The 22,320-nt window shown below is 39.2% G+C and overlaps 1 protein-coding gene across 1 annotated transcript in view; it reads right to left on the bottom strand.

Moving 5' to 3' along the window:
- Positions 1-16,861, bottom strand: part of SLC9A9 (solute carrier family 9 member A9) — a 222,819-nt gene extending 205,958 nt beyond the window's left edge. Inside the window, exons 1-4 of the mRNA XM_064457666.1 lie at positions 16,533-16,861; positions 7,014-7,216; positions 3,014-3,091; positions 2,330-2,406 (exon numbers count right to left, since the gene is read on the bottom strand). Of these exons, the coding sequence (XP_064313736.1) occupies positions 2,330-2,406; positions 3,014-3,091; positions 7,014-7,216; positions 16,533-16,707 (533 nt within the window). The 5' untranslated portion in view covers positions 16,708-16,861. The remainder of the gene's footprint in view (positions 1-2,329; positions 2,407-3,013; positions 3,092-7,013; positions 7,217-16,532) is intronic.
- Positions 16,862-22,320: the final 5,459 nt, after the last annotated feature.

Here is a 22,320-nt window from a genome sequence, read left to right as displayed (position 1 = left end):
TTACTGAGGTGTATATTACTGTATGGGGGAGACATATGAACAGCGCAGCTGTCCGAGCTGTGGTCTTCATGGATTAATGGTACAGGCATTCACCCCTCAAAGTGACAGCGCTGCCATGCTGCTATATTCTTTCACATAGATAAATGCTTTTGGAGCTCTGTCACAAGCTGTAGAGCCTCAGAAAGAAATTAATAGCGTGGTTTAAATGTAGGGACACCAAGTAACCAGGCAGGAAATTGTTCTGATTGTTTAATTATGTCATTTTGTGGAATTATGCCTGTTCTGGGCCGTTAAACTCCATGCTTGTTCCCATCATAGAAGAAGGATCCCCAAGATCCAGAGCTTTCTGATTCTCGTCCTTCTCCAGAGAATAACAAGCAATAGGAGAGTTCAGAGGGTGATGAGGTGCCATTTCTCAAGGAAAGCAAAATTTCAGAAAGAAAAGCAGGAGTAAGCTTTTACTCTCTAATAAGTGAGACAGAAGGCATACTTTCTCCTGGAGTTAGAGATTTGTGTCTGAAATCAAAGGTAACCTTTCTCCTTAGCTCACAGACCTTCAGCAGTTTCCCCTTCACATGAAGGGGAAACAGCCACATACAGAGCTTATACTCCTTTGTATTTCAGCACAGAAGGTGATCATACTTTGAATGTTGCTTTTCATTGTGGAGTCTAAAATTTCCTGACATTTGGAGTGACCATAGCTTGCAGAACATTTGTGCCTCAGGTACAATATGCTTACTAAGGTCCTGGATTATTAGGAATCTAGGATGTCAAGATAGATACGATGACATACCAATAAAAGAACAGGTTTAAAATCACTGAACTCTTAAGTTATAGGTTATTCATGTGTTTTACTATTATCAAAATTACGTTAAAGGAGAACGTTCTATCTCATAATAATGCCAGCAAGGAGCTTATACCTTGATGCGGCGCATACATCTTTACTTAAAGGTCTATTATAAAGAAAGGGAAAAGACAGAAAATAAAAAGAATTGTTTCTATAATTTGAAAGTGCTGTTCATAGGTACAGGATTTTGACCAGTTTTAAATTCAAGCGCCTTCAGAAAGATTGAAGTGTTTCCATGAATCTTTCCATATCATGCAGAGATTTAAATGGCACATTTCAGTGTTCTACAGCCCAGGACCTCAACTAATCCTACAAGACGCAGTGTGCTTCCTGTCTAAAACCTGAACACCAGAAAGTTCTATGACTTTTTCCCATTTTGACTCTGCACAATCCCAGAAAGATCAAGGCCTCTTATCAAGACTTACTCACTTACATGCAGCACTGCTCTATCATCTCCACAGACGGAGCTAGCTCAGCTGTCTCTGCAGCACTCCGTAGCGCAGAAATGCTATGGGATGCCTAATGATGCTAAGGTTAAACTGTGAACAGTGCATTGCTTTTCTCAGTAAGGTTCTGTGCAGGCACAGATACACACTTACTGCAGAATCCACCTCTGGTCATTTGTTTTCACCTGCATCTGGAATTTTCCCAGAACACGAGAGCTGAAGTGTCTGTGTGGTATTTGTAAATATTGTGAAACACGTGCATTTTTAAGACCCAAAAGGATTTTTAAATGGTTTGTTTAATTTCGATTGAGCTCTGGACAAACAAAAGTTTCACATCATTCCAGCCACGAAATATATAATCCGGTTCTGACTACCAAATCTTTTCTTTAATTAGGCAAATTCTGAAACAAAATTAGAAACTTTTCACTAAGGAGGTATTGAAAAACCCCTGGATTTTCTGCCCCCCCTGCTTTTTTCCCTTCCTCTTTTTCTGCAGAAGCCATTTAGATATATCCAGGCTAAATTCACACATAATTCCAGACTGAGGCTTTTTGCATGATCTTCAACTAAAAAGTTTCACTTAGCCTTTGAAATTACTCCAGTTATTTTGCATATATGACGCTAGGTATCTGTTCCTCCCCCTTTTGAGATTTAAAGTCCTTCCTTTTCTGTTAGAGATCTGCTCTCCTCTAGAAGGAATTCCAGTTAGAAACATGGAATTTCAGTTGAAAGAATGGTTAATTTCTCAGGACAGGTGCTTAAAGCTACAGGGTTGTAGAAAGCAGCTCATACTTACATCAGTCAGACCAGAAATGAAGGGCCAAATTTCCTGAATGCCTTAGTTCTTACTATCCAAGAGTTTTGCCTTTTTCATCTCAGCATTCCGTGATAAAGGATTACTTTATCTGTTACACAAGTCATGAAGTATATTGACCATGCAGGTCCACAATTCTTTTTACAGTTTATTTTTTTAATTGAAAACAATACCAAGCACTAATAATGACTTCAGCAATAATAGCAGAAGGCATGCACTTACCCGATAACAATGCAGGAGATGGCAGTTCCCAAAAAGGCATAGGTTAGAATCGATCCTAAGTTACGAAAAAAATGTCTCTGGGGAGGAAAGTTTGAAAAAAAGTTGTTTGTAATACAGTCGGTGAAAGAACGTTCAGACCAAGTTGAAACACTGCATCTAGAAGTGCCATTTGTTACAACCCCTATCTCACATGTAAGATGAAACAATATAGTCTCCATCAGTTATTCTGGAAAATACAATTTAAGATGATTCATTTTTTGCCTTGTGGAATGCTATCAAAATTCCCTCTTTTATGTATCTGGCCAAGTGCTTCGGGATCATAACAGAAGTTCACATTGAAAGGATCTGATGCAAGCAGTATCATAACCTCATCCCTTCAACAAACAAAGTCCTGATCATGCAGCATATAAAAAACAGATAGGCTGCTGCCTACATGCAGTGACACCAGGTTCAGAGTGGTGTCTTCTGAAAACAGGAATGCCCAAGCATTCTAAACCACACAATCAAATCTGCACAGATGCAGAAAGGGGGCAGAATGAGGTCCATGCATCTTTCACTTCCTTCAATTCCTGTCACGTTCTTCCCATGCAATATAATTGTTAACTGACTCTTTTCTTTATCATTGGCCTGTTGGATCTACGAAGCAGCACATTCAGTCACTTCTGCAATACGAGAGACACATACCTTCTTTAAACTATATCCAGCATGAAATATAATGGGTGGCAGCAAAATATTGAAGAAAATGGAAGGATCAAATGTCATCTGTCAGAAAAACAAAAGGGGAGTAAGGACAAATAAAGTAGCATTTAATTTGATAGGATAGGTTTTAATTGTAACTTCCTATCAGGATTAATCTCAGGATCAGCTTCAATGTCTGCAGGCCAAAATGTTATTCTGAGTTGTTTTCTTTAAAGTATTAATGTGTAGTTCCTTACTGCTTATACATGTAGAATACTACTTGAAAGTATTCATTGAAGAAGGAAATCAGTCATGCACTATTTTACAGGGAACACATAAAAGCAGTGTTACCCATGATAGTTAAGTATCTGCACTACCAGACATCCAACTTGACAGTCCCATGGCTTAATTCCTGGTTCAACATGGACTTCCTTTCAATTTCAGCAAAGATGCATCGTCAGTGTTGTGCCTCAATTCACAATATACAGAATGGTGATAAAAGAAAAGACCTGCACTACCAAGGCCAGTGTAACGTTTCCGTTGAAGCATATCATTCTAGGCACAGACAGAGCTTTCTGATGTTGCTTAATGAACTGGCTGACAGCCTATATGTGCATTCTTGAACTACTGCACATGAAAACTGTGCACACTTTGACCATCTTCACTACTTCACTTAAGTTAACCTAAAAGTGAACAAAAATATATTTTACCTCACATTTTCAGCTGGCAAGGAACATCCATGTGGCTAGGTAATGTAGCTCAGATGTGATGTAAGTCATTAAACTGTAAGTGTATAATCAGTTCTGCTAACCTGCCAGCACAGGTTTCTATTGTCCTAAAGTTTCTCAGTAAATCTGCTGACTGCTTCTCTAGCATCATTTCCATTGTAACATGTCTTGTAAAATACAGTTTGTCCAATCCGGCCAGCCAGTTGTGGCCTGACTGCAACAAAACAAGCTCTAAACTCTCCACAGTAACTCGCTGTTGTTAATTTCTAACAAAATATAAGTCTATCAAAGTACAAATTGTCCTTTTTGGCAAAAGGATTGCCTACACAGACATGGAATTCACAAATGGCATAAAGCCTTTTCTTCCAGATTTTGATTTGAGGGTTTTGTGATACCCTGAATTATTAGCAGCTCAACTAGTTTACCGGTAACATCCTCATATGTGCTGACATTGTAAGGTGTATTGTCGTGGCAATGAAACGGTAATCTGCCTCTGGTGACAGTTATCTATCTCTGTGTTACTGAAGGTGCAACATATCACTGTGTTGTGAAATCTGAGCGGTACTGATGCTGTCCTATTGCCTACCTATCTTGTATCTGTTCTATAGGTAAAGGGGTTTCTTTGTATTCTCAACAAGATAAGGACTAGATTCAGCCATTCTGCAAAGTCTAACTGGATTTTCTGCTAAGACATAGCTAAGGTGCTACTTGCTTTCAGAATGGACGGTGTGCTGCTGGGTTAGTCTCTTGGTGGTTCCTGTTCCAAGCCACTGGCTGGCAGAGCAGCAGACTCTGCTTTGTCCTCTGTTGTGTCCTCTGTATTTTAGTTTCTACAACAGCCAGAAACAGTTTATAAAATACCCACTAAATTTTTTAAAGTAATTCTATAATGAGGACGATGTTAGGCAAGGCAAAATGTTCTTATTCCAGCTGTTGTCAGTACACTGTTCATATTTGCCTTCAACTTCAGGCACAGAGAGAGACCAAGGACAATATTCAGTCACTGCAATTCATTACAGGTAGCTTTCAATAAAACAAAATCCTGTTTAAAACCACAGCATTGCTGCAGAAAAAAATATTTTAATAAGCCTGTGTAATGTTTACTCTTCTGTCAGCAGGCTATATTATACCAATACTTTTAAAAGAGACAGGATGTAATTAATGCAATGGTTTGCAGCTCCTTTGTTCAGATAAAGTGATGTTTTAAGGCTACAGTATTCTAGATTAATTATTTAGCTTCAAAAGAGTAAGACCTGCCTACAGAATTAACTTCTGCCTTCTTACTAACAGATAGGTTGATTTGATAAACAGGAAGTGAGAGCTCAGCCTTTTTTTCCATTCTGCTTACTTTGCATTATAAAGTTGAAAAAAACTAGCTGGCAAATAATGTGCGAGCAGCTTTAGCTATGCTGGTAACTTCATTGAAAGCACAATAGAAAAAGGATTTTCTTCACTTATGAACTACCAGCCTCAAATGATAATTCTGGAATTAATTCAGCAAATACATTTTTTCCATAGGCATCATAAAACCTGACTGCATGTTTTATTATTCAAACCCATGTTCTGAAGGATACACGTTTGTAAGTCACAGCATAGTCTATTCTTTCTGATAAACACACTTATTAAACTCTTATACTGAGGTCAAAAGGGAATTAGAGTTGTACAAAAACCAGAGCATGATGTGATCATGTTTTCTCTTTTTTGTGTTAGTGCTTTTGCCAGTCAGGAAGGCTGCCAGGCATTGTTACTCTCTTCTAAATACTGTTGAATTCCTCCCTCTTTCCTTTATTCTTTATTTTCTTTTTAAGAGGGAATTTGCCAGATAATTTTAATGGAAAAAGGAGTGAAAAACCAGGCAGGCTGAGGTCTCTCCAGGAGTACAGAGAAATGCGCAATTCACAGTTGAGACTTTTAAGAATCTTCCAGCAAAGTGAGACGATGGAAAGAAGACTGGGCAGTCCCCTGTGAGGGCAACAGAAACTGCTGTGTGAGTTGGTGCTCAACAAGTCAGCTTCAGTAAACCAGGTTTGATGAAGATGTTCAACTGTAATGGATTAGTACATATGTCTTAGAAACCAAACACATGCTTTGACTACGACAAACCTCTTGCAACCAGCTAGCAGGAAAAAGGATGAAGATTCAGCAAAATCTGACTAGTCTGACTGCCACAGTATTTTCCTGTCTCCACCCATCACAGCTCTAATAGTCCTTGGCAGTCTGCTTCTTTCTGAGAATGGCAAGAGTCTGCCAGTAATGACAGACAGGCACACAATGGTGCTGCATCAGCAAGGAATTTGGGCAGATGGTTAAATCCTAATTCTGCTGAGTTCAGCAGTGTGCATTCTAAGCATAGCTTAAAAGTTTTTATAATCATAACCACTGTAATACACAGGAACATGTATTATTGTTCTAGATAAACAGTAATACTTGGAAAAAAGCAAAATAATATATTGCAATATTGAATAGAAACACTGGTAAGGACTTAGAAGCTTCATGTGAATATGTGATGTCTTTGAGCATAAAATCCAGGTTTTAAAAAGTCCCTCTGCACTCATGAGTTCTTTAAATTGCTGTCATTTTTAAAGAAAGTGAACATTACAATAAGTAAATATTGAGGGTGGGGGTGGGGGTGGGGGGGGACGGGGGGGAGAATATACTAACAAAGTAAAATATTTTAGTTGTTACATACTGGAAAACAGAAAAGGCCATGGCATCATAAAAGGTTGTAAACTTCCTCCCACACTTCCCTTTTTGCATCCAGCCTGAATTGCCACAACGCTGACTCCCCAGGCATGGGGAGAGCCAGTGAAATCCCTGCCGAGGACCACTGCAGTAGTGAATGAATGTACGAGAATGTTGTAATGCATTTAAGTGTTATAAAACCCCCCCACTTATCAGGGAAGTGTACATATTTACAAGTTTATACTTTGTAAAATGTTTAGAGTTTGTAGTTACCCCCGCTGTATACAGGGGGTAAACTTCCCTTGCATTATGCTGCCAGAGCAAGTAACTTTTAAGGCAGAGGGCAAATAAAGATATCAGTGGGGTTTATAAAGTTTGGTGGCAACTATTCTGCAAGCATACAGCCAGTTGTATGCTAAATAATGGTCTGGTTTCTACTGTACTGTATTTCCTTTCCTGTTCTCCTTCCTCACCCTTCTCACCCTAAATTCAGAATAGCCTATCTCTCTGTGTCTGTGTCTCTGTGTCTTTCTCTCTCAAGGTTGTAAATAAAAGAAATATTACACACTTCAGAACAAAAATAAGATAGGTTTTACCTTTTGAAGCATTGCATTGCCCTGGTGACCATTGACATTGTGGTGGCTGATCTCTCTTTTGTATTGATATTCGTAGACCTGATTAGTTATATTAATAAGTAGAGTGGATGGCCCAGATTTCAGCTTTTCACATTCATAAACAGTTCCACTTTCAACATCTGATGCCTTTGTTGCGTATCGTATAATTAATCCCATTACAAGGCCTGGAGAGAAAAAATAAATAAAACAAAACCAAACCCAGATTCAGGTACTTTTAAGTATCCAATGCTACACAATTACTGATTTGAAGGAAAATAAACTCTCTTAAAGGTAGAACACCACTTTCTCAGTGTTTCCACCTTCACAGAGGTACACCTCAGTCAAGACTTCATGGATGACCATAAAATGCTCTTCCAGAATGGTTATTTCATTAGAATACAGAGGTTGGTTTGACATACACTCAGTTGAACTCCTATTTTTGTGATCCAGTTGCTGGAATCATGCTGATGTAGTTATTGACTGAGTTGCTTAACCACTGCATTTTCAAGAGATGTAGAGAAGGGGCATGCCTGCATAACTAATGTGCTGGACTGACCATACAAAAATCAACTGTGCTTTTGGTGATTTTGCACACTTCATTCATGGGGCAAAACTCTGACACAGTATCGTCAGGCACATTCTGCTTTCTGTAGAAGACTATATTTTTGAGACTGTACAAACACAGGAAAATAAACGGAGGAATAAGGAAAGGAAGATTAAGACTGGGATTAATTGATTTGGTTCTCTACAATTTCAGACTCTTATCTAAGACAGACATTTTGGCTCCCTTTTCAGTTAACAGAGAGGAAAGTGCACTTCTGCAGATGTCCTCTGGAAGGTACGTTTCATTCTATTGGCTCTAGTGGGAGCTTACTTCAGGAGAGGTGACTGTATTTAGCTAGATAACATTACTGGGATTATTTCCACCCTCCAAGACCTGGGTTTGGTTTCAAATTTAATTTTCATGCTTCTTTTATGTCCTGTGTGCTTTAAGTCCCATGTATATGATGAACAGCTTTGCAGTTACTAATTATAAACACATTCATAAAAAGCTAAGAATACTCAGATTAAATGTTGATGGAAGACATCTAAACACCTAGATAGATATACTTACTAATGAAAGAAGAAGGAAATTAAATTACTGGAAATAGCTGATAGGCATCTGGAAAATATGGTGTTACAGTTTAAGTTTTATCCAGTAATCAGATGCCATGGTGACAGAAGTGATCATAAATACCTAGAGAGACAAATATGATGTCTTTGGTATTGTCACATTTTCCCATAACAGAGACTCTCTGAACTGCAGATTTCTAGCATACACATAAGGCAAGTTTGTAGTTTCCTGAACTGATGCTACAACAAACAGCTGTATTGCTTGCTTAGTGTGCATATGCATTTATGCTTGTTTTGTATCTATTGTTCAGTATGGTTGGTTTCTTTAAATGGTAGAAGGTTTAGATAAGCAGTAGAAAATCCCAAGGCTACTTTCTTAAGTTATACAGCATTTGTGCAAAAAATCAGATAATAAACCTAGCTAAAAGTCAGTAAAATTCTGACTAGTAGAAGTCAGAATTCCTAAAATTTTTGGGTGAAAGCATGTATGGGAAAAGGGAAGCAGCACCCCAAGTGCTACTGTGAAATATGACTTCTACAGTGGTCAGCCCCAGATGTCCAAAATCATGAGTCAGAACCCAGGAAACCATTAATTAGTTAAAACAGTCAGGCTTTTCATTTTATTTCCTCTACAAGAACCACATATTTAATCTTCAAATTAATTTTCAAACACATTAAAAATTCAACTTCATTTGATGCTTGGACAAGACTTGATGTTTCCTTCTCAGTCTCTGGAATACACAACTTTTAGTTTCTCCTTTACCATTTTTGTTCCTATCACTCAATATTTTAAACTATAGCCTGTGTGCACTTCTGTTATCAGGTATTACATAGACTTAATCAGCTCAGGTAACAGAAATATTTTGCAGATGTCTACCAATGCCTGTGCAAGGACGCTGGCAGAGAGACTTCTCAAGAACAGGAATATTTGGCACCACAGTTTGCTAGAATCAGTATCAGGTCACAAGATGGAATAGGTTTCGAATAGTCAGGGGAAAGAAGTGTTTGGTTAGACGAATGCACTGTTACAACCTGTTCACCCATCCCATCGTCTCCTCTTTCATTTCCCTTTTCTTTCCTTCTGCATTCTCTGTCTGCTTACCAAATTTCACTGTATGTCCCTCATTATCTTTCCCACACAATTCTTCTGTGCTTGCCCAACTCCCTGTTGTGCTGCATTTCCTGGTCTCTAACATTTACCTGTTCGTTTACAGCATCTGTCATATTAACCTGCCTTTTTTCTGGATAGTTTTACTTGGACCCTCACACTATGTTGTCCAAAATTATGTAGGACAGTAATCTTTTTTTCTGCTAGCCTTGTTTCTGTTATACCAGCAACAATGAGCATCATGCTTATTTGTACAAGTAACAGGGTTCTTGCTGCATACAAAAGGCAAGTCTTTAAGGAAATAGCACTATTTTTAACTGAGAGATCAAAAATCATGAATGAAGAGCTAAAAACTTGAGAGTGGTTTAAAAATAAGGGTTTAAATCCTACTATTCAGTTTTCTCCGGATTTATATTTTAGCATTTGAATTTTAATTGTTTACTTGGCTTGTACACATAATAACTTTCAGAATGGCAACATGGAACTGCTCAAGGGGGATCAGTGGAGACTGGCTGACATTGCCTTTACCATCTCTATTGTACAGCCAAGTGGACTACTGCGTCCTACATTTTGAGATTCCTATTATGTGTGTTGTAATGGCAATATAGCGTATACTTACATATAGAACCAAATTTTGTTTGGTAGTTTAAAAAATGAAAATGAATGTTCTCAATTGTAGTAATGCAGTTGTATTGAGTTGTTCAAGGACAAATTATTTCAATCTGTAGTGTCAAGTTTAGGCTAGAAGCAGAGGACTGTTCTATTCTTTATTCTGAGAAGATATATTATCTTCTGCTGTAGTCTCAAACTGCTGCTGTAGGAATCTTCTGGAATGGAAACAAATGCAAATATTGTAGATCCTAGTCCTGCAAGACAGCTCTTGAGTATAAATAAATCCATTTGCAGAAAAGGAATATTTTGAAAGTGCGATCACAGTAGCTGTAGAGAAATGATCAACACTGACTGAGATTTACAACTGGAATTCAAATTTGCCTTTTGGGTTTTCTTCTACCAGCTTTAGATCTTACCCTCTGATGGAGACCAGATCTAGATAATGTAGAGTGTCACACAAATAATGAAAATGATAATGAAAGAACAAGGAAATTGTGAGAGTAACCAACAGCATACACATATTGGAGAAATTGCATTACAGAAGATTCTAACAATCAATATTCTCAGGGCATCAATGGGACTTTGAGGTCCTTGTAGCTCTCAAGGAAATTCTGTAACGTATTAAATTTGAACAAAATGTGGACAGGATTCATAATGATGGGTTGATCCAGAATATTTTCAAATGCTCCATGGAAGGTTCAGCCACAGACAATTACTACCGCTACACTATATTACAAGAGTCAATTTAAGTGATGGGACTGTAGTCTTCCCTCCATAAGAATAAATGTGCCAAATACCCTATATAATGCCCTCAGTGAATTAAAAATGTGGGAAGAGCATACTTAATATTTTAGTAGGTGTATCATTTATGGAATGCACTTTCTGCTTTAAATCATTATATGACATTTCTTTCATGATAGAATTCAGGAGCCCAGATTATATTCTAGTAGATATAATTAATTTTTAAATAGGTGTACAATATACTACTCCCCCTTCCAAACCGAAATCATGCTTTTGTAATGTACATTCTGGAGCATTCTTTATAGTTTATTTAAAGAAAAAAAAAAAAGGGAAATATAATTTGGATGTATCTACTATGAAAAAAGACTAAAAATTTCTAATTACCTTGCAATCAGTGCTTTGTGGCAGAATAATTAAAGACAATAATTTTATCACAAAGTTCTATGGACTTTGATATGTAAAAACATGTATGTGAAAACATACCTTCTGTACAAATAGTTCTGATTTCATAGTGGCACACACAGAAAGCCTGGTTTTACCATGTAAGTCTAGGAACTCGGCAGTTAAAACTCCCTGAAGATGACTCAGGAATGACGCTGCATCTGTTACCCAACGTCACAGGTAGGTATTATACTAAGGTACTGGTTAGCACAAATACAGAAGTTTCAAACAGTATTATATCAGTTAAGGATGTAGGTAACTGTAAATGCAAACTCTTATGCAAGGCTAAAGTTGACTGTACTAGCAAGAAGTAGAGTACCTATCTTGTATTCTAGGAGTCCAAATCTGATTATAAATTTTTTCATCTCAGCTTCCCCTTATGTAAGACATTTTCCTTCAAAACTAGTACCAAGGCTTCATTTAATTAAATGAAATCAAAGCACATTTATTTAAATGCAGGATTGAAACAGAAAGGGTGTAACTAATGTTACAGTTTTCTTTAAAAAAAGTCTCAATTGTTCTCTGAAGTAAGATCTTACAGCAAAATCTTACTATAACGAGAGCTCAGTGATGTTTCAACTGAAGGCAATGCAAGTTCTCCAACTTCTTCAGTGGAGGCAGGATAAAATCTTTAATCATAGATATAAGCGTTGGAAGGGATTTCTTAAGTCACTCATGCCAAACTCCTGAGCTAAACAGTACTGTTCTTTCCCCAGGATTTTATCTAGTCAGCTGTTAAGTAAGTTCCTTAATAATGACACTTGGGGATGCAGTTTTAGCCATTACTTGATTTTCCCAAATATTTTAGAATTTCTTCCAAATGTCTTTGCCTCAAGTTTGCTATTCCTCTCTTCATCTACCCACTACAAAATGTCAGTTTCTGCCTTGATCATGTTTTTCCCATGCTTCCCTCTGAATCCTGACAATCTCTCTTCATTATGAATGTTGTAGTCAGGAAGACAAAAAAGTACCCTCCATTATTTTATTGAGGACTAGAGAGTCCTCTTGCTGGGACTTGTTACATGCATTGCTGCCTTTGAGAATATGGGGTACTCAGAACACATTTACAATCAGAAGGAAGCTACAATTATTCCATACGAGAGGCATAATGGATTTAGGAGGTGTAAGAACCGTATTGCCTAATCATTAGACACCTCCATCAAAGTTGCATCAAGAACTCTGATATGTGCCTCACTTCAAAGCATCCTGTGTGGGATCCTCAGAAGAGGCTGAGGAAGGGCTGCTGTGACTCAGCTTTTCCACTGCACACCTTGCAAGAGCTGAACGGTTGGAGGGAAGAAACAAGAGTGGTAGGCCTCCAATCCCACCCCTCTAATCCCCTCAAAACTGCAGGAAGCATCTCTAACCACTGCAACACAAAGCCATTTCTTGTGAGTGCTATAATGACTGTGTTCTGTCATTCATCCTTTTTATGTTTTCTTTCCAGTCTGATCAGCTAGTCCCACAAAGCAGAACTTTGAAGGCAGGGACATCTTCAGTCAGCCCCCCCTCCACCCTAATGGCTATCACACATTCCCTAGGGGTGACAGCTGTTCAAGCTGAAAACAGTTTCAACCGAAGTTGCTATTTAACCTAGCAGATGAAAGGCAGATTGTGTTGGTGGGTTGCTGGTGGGGCTTTTCTGTTTGTCTGGTAGGTTTTTTTGTTAAAGTTTTGTTAAAGTTTAATTCTGGCTGCCTACCTGCACAAGTGCTTCAGCCTCTTAATCAGAGGTAACCAGTGGCACCTGTACGTAACCCTGATACCTGTATTCTGGGGAGGGTGAGATGTTTGGATACTTACTCTCTGTTTTTTGTTGTGTTAGGGCCATGACTTATGTATTATATGAAGAATTTGGCACCTGACATTTTATGACTGATGTATCTAAAGATATCAGGCCCTGTAGGAGCTGGCTAATAGACACTTAAGCCTTTTATTGGATCTAGAACTAAAAGGCCATCTTCTGGGTCCTGGTGCTACGAGAGAGGTCACCTACTCTTATCTTAGAAAAGCAGCTTTCAGTTTTTGTTACTGCTTGTGTAGATAATCTACCACACTAATTCTGGCTCTGCTGTTGTATAGAAAATTATGCTGATAATGTATATAAAGGATGCTCTTCCCTTTCTGGGTGGCACAAAGTTAATCTTTCACATTCACCTGCCTCCTTCATATACAGAAATCGGGAAGTAAGTACTGTTGCTATTTGGGGTCTGTCTGTCAAACCAGGCTAATGTGTAGAGAAACTTGTTCTCTGAGGTCCTGAAAAACACAGAAATAAATGAAAAAACAGGTAAGTCTGTATTCTTCTTCATTGTTTGTGAGTGATTTTTCTGTTTGGTGTCAAAACAGTTTGAGCATTTAAATACATTCAAGCTAAATGCCTTCGAGCACTGGAAAAGGCTGCCCAGAGAGATGGTGGAGTCATCGTCCCTGCAGGTGTTCAAAAAACATGTAGATGTGACACTTCGGGATATGGTTTAGGAGGCCTGGGGGTGTTGGGTTGGCGGTTGGACTTGATGATCTTAGAGGTCTTTTCCAACCTTAATGATTCTATAAAATGTGTGTATATATATGTACACATAATTTCTTTGGTGAAATAATGTTGAATTCCTCTTGAATTAATTCTTGTTAATTAATTGTGGGTTATGATAAACACTTTGGGTTTTTTCTTTGCAACTGCAGAAAGATTTTTTAAATTTAAATATAGCTATATTTAGTGTTGACCCATTGCTTTGATAAAAAAATATTAATACATATCTGTTTTTAAAGTTTCTGAATGGACAGTTTTCCAGTATGGGCTTTTCCTTAGCTGGTACTATTCAGCCTAAAACTGCATTTTCCTACAGAGCTTATGCAAAAACACCCTAAAACAACCTTTTATTTCTTCTATAGTTTAAATAAAACTTTCAGGATGTTCCTAGTTTGTGGCTGTTCAGCAATTTGCAGTAACTGTACAACTTCCTGTTTTTATATTTCTGTATTTTTATTTTACGTTTTTTTTTTCCTCCCCCCGGTCTTCCTCATATTTCACTTTCACTGGCACACTGGTAGGGAATACAGACCCATCTGTCATACTGTGGGACAGTCTGCAAATAATGGCCATATTCTTCTATCACTTGCAGCAACATTATCAGTTTCTTGTGCCGCTAGTCACATATCCAGCAAATAGCTCAATGGGCTGGGGTAAAGCAAACTGTAGGACAGAGACTTGGTTTGTATAAAACAGGTATAAAGCAGAATTGTTCTGATAATGAAGGCAAAAAATAAGTGAGGGCAGGATTTATCTCACTGTCAGTGCTTGCTGCCGTGAAGATTTTCTCCTGAAGTTGCTGCCTGTTGATCTGACACCTCTGTCGTGACCTCTGACATTCTGCTTTCTTTATGTTACTGCTATTCCACAATACTAAAGATACTTAAACCCGTATCTAAAATTTCTAAGGATAAAAAGGACATCATTGGCTTTTTGGATCCTACAAATGAGCTTATTTTCCTCTTTGAAGGTTTCCATAAATAATGCAAGACTAAATAGATAGTTTAGTTACAATCATGAGGAATGTTCATGAATGTTTTAATAATTGAAAAGCTTTGTCCTGCTGGAGCACTAATCTCTCAACTGATCAAAAGAATATCATGAGCTGGTTGTCCTCATGATGTGCAGATTATGTTCTGGGCAGGCAGCAAAATAGAACCAGAAGACAGATAAAACTCTAATTCAATACTGATTTATTTGTGTAATGTTCTATTCCCCCATATTTCATTTCTATTTTGATAGGCTTTGGTCTAAATCTTCAACAATTGTCATCAGCCACATGTACGAAACAACAGAGTAGTGTAAAAGAAGCTACCGTAGAAGAGTCACCCATGTTTGTTGTAATTTACAAGTTGATCATAATGAATATATTGCACAGTGTTTCTCATGGTTTCCCTTTTGAGAGATGTTAATAGACATAGAACAAGCAAACGTATTCGCAGTGATGCTGTGTAGCTTGTACCCCATAAAACTGTTAAACAACAATCAAGGTGATGTCTGACAAGGAAAACCATCGCATTTAACTAAGTATCATGTGACGTGTATTTCAGCCTCAGCTGATTCAGTTGAAGTGTGTTTTCTATGTGCAACAGATTTTAAGATTAGAAAAAGGGCATAGTATCAAATAAATAATTTTTTCACCTCGTCAAAATAAATGCAAGGCAGATGAGAACTGAGAGATCCTACAGACTTCCTCACCCAGGTGTAAGGGACTCAGTGACTGGTTTAATACAAGAGTTTCTTGTTTACATGCTTTCCTCCAAAGTATCAAGTCACCCGTGAAGATAGTGAGCCAAGAAGATGAAATAGCCTGTGTTCCTGAAATTTCATACAGTTAATTTATATGAAATAATTTGAAAGGGATACATGGAAGACTGTCATCTTCAACTGCAGCCCTCCTAGTGAACTGAGACCATCTTAAAATGTTTGATATAGAAAAAAGCAAATGAAGCTCTTATCTCAAAATTTAGGGGTCAGTTGCCTTTTCTGTTGCAGGCTTGCAGTTGAACCTGCATGGAGGTTTTTGCATGTGGTGTGCCATGATAAACAACTATTCCTTAGAATATGCAATCTTAACAAAACCAGTTTTTGGTATTACGCTGCTAGAGTATGTGATGTGCATAGAATGAGTCAGAGCCACAACAGGCTGGCATTTAGATGCGTAGTGACTGAGCTGTTGATTTATATCTTCCATTTTGATGGTGTTACCCTCCTGTATGCGTTTCATGGTAACAGAAATGGCAGTCACACACTTTTCTCAAAGTGAAACAACAGTAAAAGAATGAGGAGAGAAATCATTATGCATGTAAGTGCATACACATAAACTAGTGAGTACTTATCAGTGGACAGTGGAGAGAGTTCTACATGAAGATGATACACAATACTGCAAAACTTCATAAAAGGTTACAACTAGACAGGCAAACTGAAATTACAGTACAATGCCATCACTCAGAGAAGACTTGAGAGGCATTCTTCGTAGCCTGCTTTTTCAAAGGCACAGAGAAAAACCAAAAGAAAAATCTCAAGACCATTTAAACTTTATTAGACAACGTGGTTGTATCCACAAGGCTCCTTAGTCTAACGCCTTTAAGTGTTTTACAAAACAAGCATGGAAAATAAGCAAATTAAATAATCTCTTTCACTATCCACATTTCATTCTTTTGAAAACAGTAAGCCCCCTAACTCCCAAAGTGCCATGCAGTGGCTGTCTGCCCATAGGGGAACATAACGTGCACACTGCGAGGATAACCAGCTCATGCTAGTCACTCCCTTAACAAGTCAGACTCTAGCTACTTCATGAGAGATGCTGTTACACTATTATTTTACTGTCCGCTTGTGGAGCTGATGACATTTCATTCAGCACATTTTCTGAGCTTTGTCAGCACTTGAGATCAGCTGCCTGATCATAAATATGCAACTAGTCCCATGGTAAGCTGGCACTTGGATGTATACTCACCATAAAGCATAGCTCCTCCAGTTTCATGCAGAAAGCGGAATCGATGGTTTTTAAACAACCAAATTGTTAATATTGTAAGAATAAGCAGAAAGTTAAAGACTAGCAACTCCGCAGCTCCCTGATGATAAAACTGATCTTCATCTTTCACTGATGCATATTTCTTCAACTTCTCCATTTCATTCCGTTTATGGAAAATATGTGCAAAAGAAAAGGAAAAAAAATATCACAGGAAGGAAAGTGTTATCACCTTTGGTACAAAAAAAGTCCAGATACGACAGAAATTCACAGCAAGCACATCTGTTTCAATTGCAGCCTCAGGGTAAAGTGCCCCAGCTCAGAATTCAGCTGGATTCTGGTTACAGCTTCCTGTTTCTCTCTTAAAGCTGCCCTGTCTCATTTTTAATGTTGCAGTTGCATCGCTGGACTGCGCTTGCTCCAGCTGTAGATGTACAAATCACCTCCAAGGCTCAGGCTCTGTCAATTTCTAAAATTTTGTTGTAAAACTTAGTCTGTGTTCACAATGTTTGTTCCTGTAGTTTACAGCATAATCTCTATCCTAAAAATCATATTTTGTCTTGATAGTTTAAGACAGAAAAACTGTTGTTAAAGAATGGCATAGCAATCGTCACTGCATTTTGGAAGCTTAAAAGTCTTTCCTCTTTCCCACTTTTAAATATATGCGACATAGAATAAAGGTGGAGCCTCACTATGGTGCAAAGACGGAAGAAGAAAACAATGACTGAGGATTTCAAGATTTAGGCCTCGAACTTTTATTGATCCTGCAGGAAGAGTGTGAGATCTCTAAAAGCAAAGGTCCAATTACCTAGGCTTAAAAGCACTTAAGAAACCCTATCAAACTGAATAAAATGTATTGGAATTTACTTTCCATAATTTCTGCTGTTTACATGTTTTCATTTACAGTACTCAATTAAGCCAGAAAACCAGTAGAAATTATCTTGCTATTTATAGCTAATACTTACAGAAGCTTTTCTGTCCGAGCCCAAGGCTGCAATACGTGTGTTATACTGGAGGATTCCAGACAAACTCTCATTTTCATCAGAAAAAATCCTGATTCTGCTTCTCATTAAAAAAGGACAGTCTTCTCATTATTTTTTGTCACAATTTCCTAAAATTTTACTTTTTAAAAACTTTTTGGGCCAAACTAATCTGTACAGCATCCATTCAAAGGCAGGCATTTGTCACAGGTGAATAAAGTAGAAATAAATACCTAGATATCCGTACTTTCAGAAATTTCAGGACTGTAGCTTGTAACTGTATGAGCATTCCTAAGGAGGCACTGTTGCTTCAATCTACAAAGTTTTAAAATAATTTTTGCTTGACAAACAATTAGTTCTGTCCTCTGTGTAAGCCAATTTCATCACATTTTACAGGTGTTCATTTTTTCTTTCACTTTGTATGAAGAGCGGTTTCCTTCTAGTTCTTCCTAATTAATGCTTTTTCTTTGCTTATCAGATATTTTTTTCAATCGCTATCACTGGTTTTACTCTGTCCTCACCATTATTTCACTATCTTCTCTCCTTTGTGTTTCCCTCATTTTCTCTTTCTTTTTGTAATTTTACCTGATAATTTGCAAACATAGTTAGGATTATTTAAGTCAAAACTATTTCTGAACTGATTATCAGTGAAGTCTCTGTGAGGTGAAAAGTTGGCAAAAAACAGCTGATACTTCCCAAACTACTGAACCATGCAACTCAATTTCAAGTAAGGATAAAACTTTGATGTTAACCTCTATTTTCTGAGAATTACTCACTACTGTATTTTGAGTGACAAAATAATGTATAAGGGAATTAGGTGTAGCAATTTCATTATGCAACTGATACAAATCTCTTTTAAAAATGTTAGTCACATAGCCAAGGTTTATAACTTTATTATAAAAGAGAAAAATAAAAATGAAGACTTGCTTTGGATATCATATTCACAGTTTAGAAATGGCAGTAGTAACCTTAACGTTGTGACGCTGATCATCCATCTTCAGTGTGGAAGTATTAAAAGCCAAACAAAAATAATTTGACAATAACCACATCCAGTATCTATCACAATGAAAATCAAAGATTTATTTACTATGAAAACCACAGTTCTTTGCTACCTCTGTCAAACAGGTAATTTGCAGGCACTTATAACAAAGTCAATGGAAAAGAAGCATAAAACAGTGAGAGGAGGTTATTTTATACTGAGAATATCAGTGATTAGACTATTTGCCCCAGATTTGGGAGACCAGTTTCAATTCCCTTTTCTATTTGAATTTACCTGAACCCATATTTCTCACCAGACAATAAGGAGTTCCTCAGTGTTACTGCTAGAGCAGCTGCACTATGAAATATTTGAAATGTGTTAATTTCTCAAAGCTGTGTTTCCCCTTTTGCAAAATAGGGTTATAGTTCTGCCCTATCTCACAAGATAATCTGATCCATGTTTGTGAAACATGGCTGTGCTGCCATCCAATGAGATCTGGACAGGATGGAGAGCTGTACCAGGGGAACCTCATGAAATTCAACAAGAGCAAGTATAAGGTCCTGCACCTGGTGAGGAACAACCCCATGCACCAGTACAGGCTGGGGGTTGACATCCTGGAAAGCAGCTCCACTGAGAAGGACCTAGGAGTGCTGATGGACAGCAATGTGCCCTTGTGGGCAAGAAGGCCAATGGTATCCTGGGATGCGTTAAAAGGAGTGTGGCCAGCAGGTAGAAGGAGGTTATCCTCCCTCTCTACTCCGCCCTAGTGAGACCACATTTGGAGTACTGTGTCCAGTTTGGGGCTCCCCAGTTCAAGAATCATAGAATCGTTAAGGTTGGAAAAGACCCATAAGATCAACAAGTCCAACTGCTAACCTATCACTGCCAAGCCCACCACTACACCATATCCTTAACCACCATGTCTACCCTTCTTTTAAGTACCTCCAGGAATGGAGACTCAACCACTTCCCTGAGCAGCCTGTTCCAATGTTTGACAACCCTTTCGGGGAAGAAGTTTTTCCTAATATCCAACCTAAACTTCCCCTGGCGCAGCTTGAGGCCATTTCCTCTTGTCCTATCGCTTGTTACCAGGGAATCCAACCCCTGCCTCACTACAACATCCTTTCAGGCAGTTGTAGAGAGCAATAAGGTCTCCCTTCAGCCTCCTCTTCTCCAGACTAAACAACCCCAGCTCCCTCAGCTGCTCCTTATAAGACTTGTTCTCTAGACTCTTTGCCAACTTCGTTGCCCTTCTTTGGACACGCTCCAGCACATCAATGTTCTTCTTGTAGTGAGGGGCCCAAAATTGAACACAGTACTCAAGGTGCAGCCTCACCAGTGCCGAGTACAGGGGCACTGTCACCTCCCTGCCACACTATTCCTGATACAAGCCAGGATGCTGTTGGCCTTCTTGGCCACCTGATCACACTGCTGGCTCATACTCAGCGGCTGTCAACCAACACACCCAGGTCCTTTTCCTCCAGGCAGCTCTCCAGCCACTCCTCCCCAAGCCTGTAGCGTTGCATGGGGTTGTTTGGATCGAAGTGTAGGGCTCGGCACTTGGCCTTATTAAATCTCACACCATTGGCTCTAGCCCAACGATCCAGCCTGTCTAGGTCCCTCTGCAGGGCCTTCCTGCCCTCCAGCAGATCGACACTTCCACCCAGCTTGGTGTCATCTGCAAACTACCGGAGGGTGCACTCAAACCCCTCATCCAGATCATCAATGAAGATATTGAACAGGACCGGCCCCAACACTGAGCCCTGGGGAACATCACTCGTGACCGGCCGCCAACTGGATTTGACTCCCTTCACCACCACTCTCTGGGCTCGGCCATCCAGCCAGTTTTTAACTCAGCGCAGAGTGCACTTGTCCAAGCCATGAGCAGCCAGCTTCTCCAGGAGAATGCTGTGGGAGACAGTGTCAAAGGCCTTACTAAAGTCCAAGCAGACAACGTCTACAGCCTTCCCCTCATCCACTAAGTGGATCGCCTTATCATAGAAGGAGACCAGGTTAGTGAGGCAGGACCTCCCTTTCATAAACCCATGGTGGCTGAGCCCAATCCCCTGGGTGTCCCACATGTGCTGCGTAATGGCATTCAAGATGATCTGCTCCATGACCTTTCCCGGCACTGAGGTTAGGCTGACAGGCCTGTAGTTCCCCGGATCCTCCTTCCAACCCTTCTTGTAGAGTGGCATCATATTTGCTAGTTTCCAGACATCTGGGACCTCCCTGGTTGACCCGGACTGCTGATAAATGATGGAGAGTGGCTTGGTGAGCTCCTCTGCCAGCTCCCTCAGTATCCTTGGGTGGATCCCATCTGGTCCCATGGACTTGTGAACATCGAGGTGAGGGAGCAGGTTGGTGACTGCCACCTCTTCAACAACTGGGACTTCATTCTGTATACTATCTCCATCTCCCAGCACAGGGGCCTGACAACCCTGAGGATGACCAGTCTGAATATTAAAGACTGAGGCAAAGAAAGCATTAAGTACCTCAGCCTTCTCCTCGTCTTCTGTGGCAAGGTTACCTTCCACATCCAACAAAGGAGGGAGATTCTCCCTGGCCCTCCTTTTGTCTCTGATATATTTCTAAAAACAATTTTTGTGTTCTTTACTGGTAGCAGCCAGTTTAAGTTCCAGCTGGGCCTTTGCCTTTCTAATCTTTTCCCTGCATAACCTCACAACATCCTTGTAGTCCTCCTGAGTCACCTGCCCCTTCTTCCAAAGGTGGTAAGCTCTTCTTTTCTCGAGTTCTAGCCAAAAAGGAAGGACAGGAAGGACAAGAAGGACATGGAACTGCTCAAACAAGTCCAGCGGAGAGCTACCAAGATGATCAGGGGACTGGAGCGTCTCCCTTATGAGGAAAGGCTGAGACACCTGCTTTTATTCAGCCTGGAGAAGAGAAGTCTGAGGGGGGGTTCTTATCAACACTTACAAATATCTAAATCGAGCGTGCCAGGAGGATGGAGCCAGACTCTTTTCAGTGGTGCCCAAGAACAAGGCAAGGGGCCATGGGCACAAGTTGGAACACAGGAAGTTCTACCTCAGTATGAGAAAAAACTCCTTTCCTGTGAGGGTGACAGAGCAGTGGCACAGGCTGCCCAGGGAGGCTGTGGGGTCCCTTCCCTGGAAACATTCAAAACCTGCCTGGATGCGTTCCTGTGCCCCCTGCTCTGGGTGTCCCTGCTCAAGCAGGGGGGCTGGACAAGATGATCTCCAGAGGTGCCTTCCAACCCCCACCGTTCTGTGATTCTGTGATCAGATTTGGATAATAAACATATTTTAGTTTATTGACCCATAACAGGAGGTGGAACTGATGGAAGTTTCTGAGTAATTTGTCCTCTGTGTCCTATCCATTTATATACTGGTCATCCCAGTTACATTAAAAAAAACAGTATGTGATCATATGAGTTAAAGATATATTGCTTAGGAGCAAAAAGGAAAGAATTTAGATTGCATAAACAACTAGAATTCTTTATTTCCCAGTCTTTTGCACTCTTTCTTTTAATATGAAATATTTTAGCATGTATTAAACATCCTGAGAAAAATATTAAGAAGACTATGCTATCGCATATACAGTACAAATTGCCAGGCAATATATTAGTACAGTTTCCCTGGCTTTGATTTTCCAGTAAAGAATTTGACACAGAGCTTTTAAGTGTGGTGTTTGGTTTTTTTTATTATTATTATAATTTGCTTGTTTATATGGAATAGTATAATTCAAGGGGAAAACCAAAAAAACCTAACTTACATGGTCATTAGGTAACCAAAGCCTGGACTTTGTTCAGGAAGAATTTTATTAAAAGTGGACA

Source organism: Phalacrocorax carbo, chromosome 7 (assembly GCF_963921805.1).
Source record: "Phalacrocorax carbo chromosome 7, bPhaCar2.1, whole genome shotgun sequence".
Classification (NCBI taxonomy): Eukaryota; Metazoa; Chordata; class Aves; order Suliformes; family Phalacrocoracidae; genus Phalacrocorax; species Phalacrocorax carbo.
The sequence above is the reverse complement of the archived record's forward strand: the minus strand, read 5'-3'. Positions and strand labels throughout refer to the sequence as shown.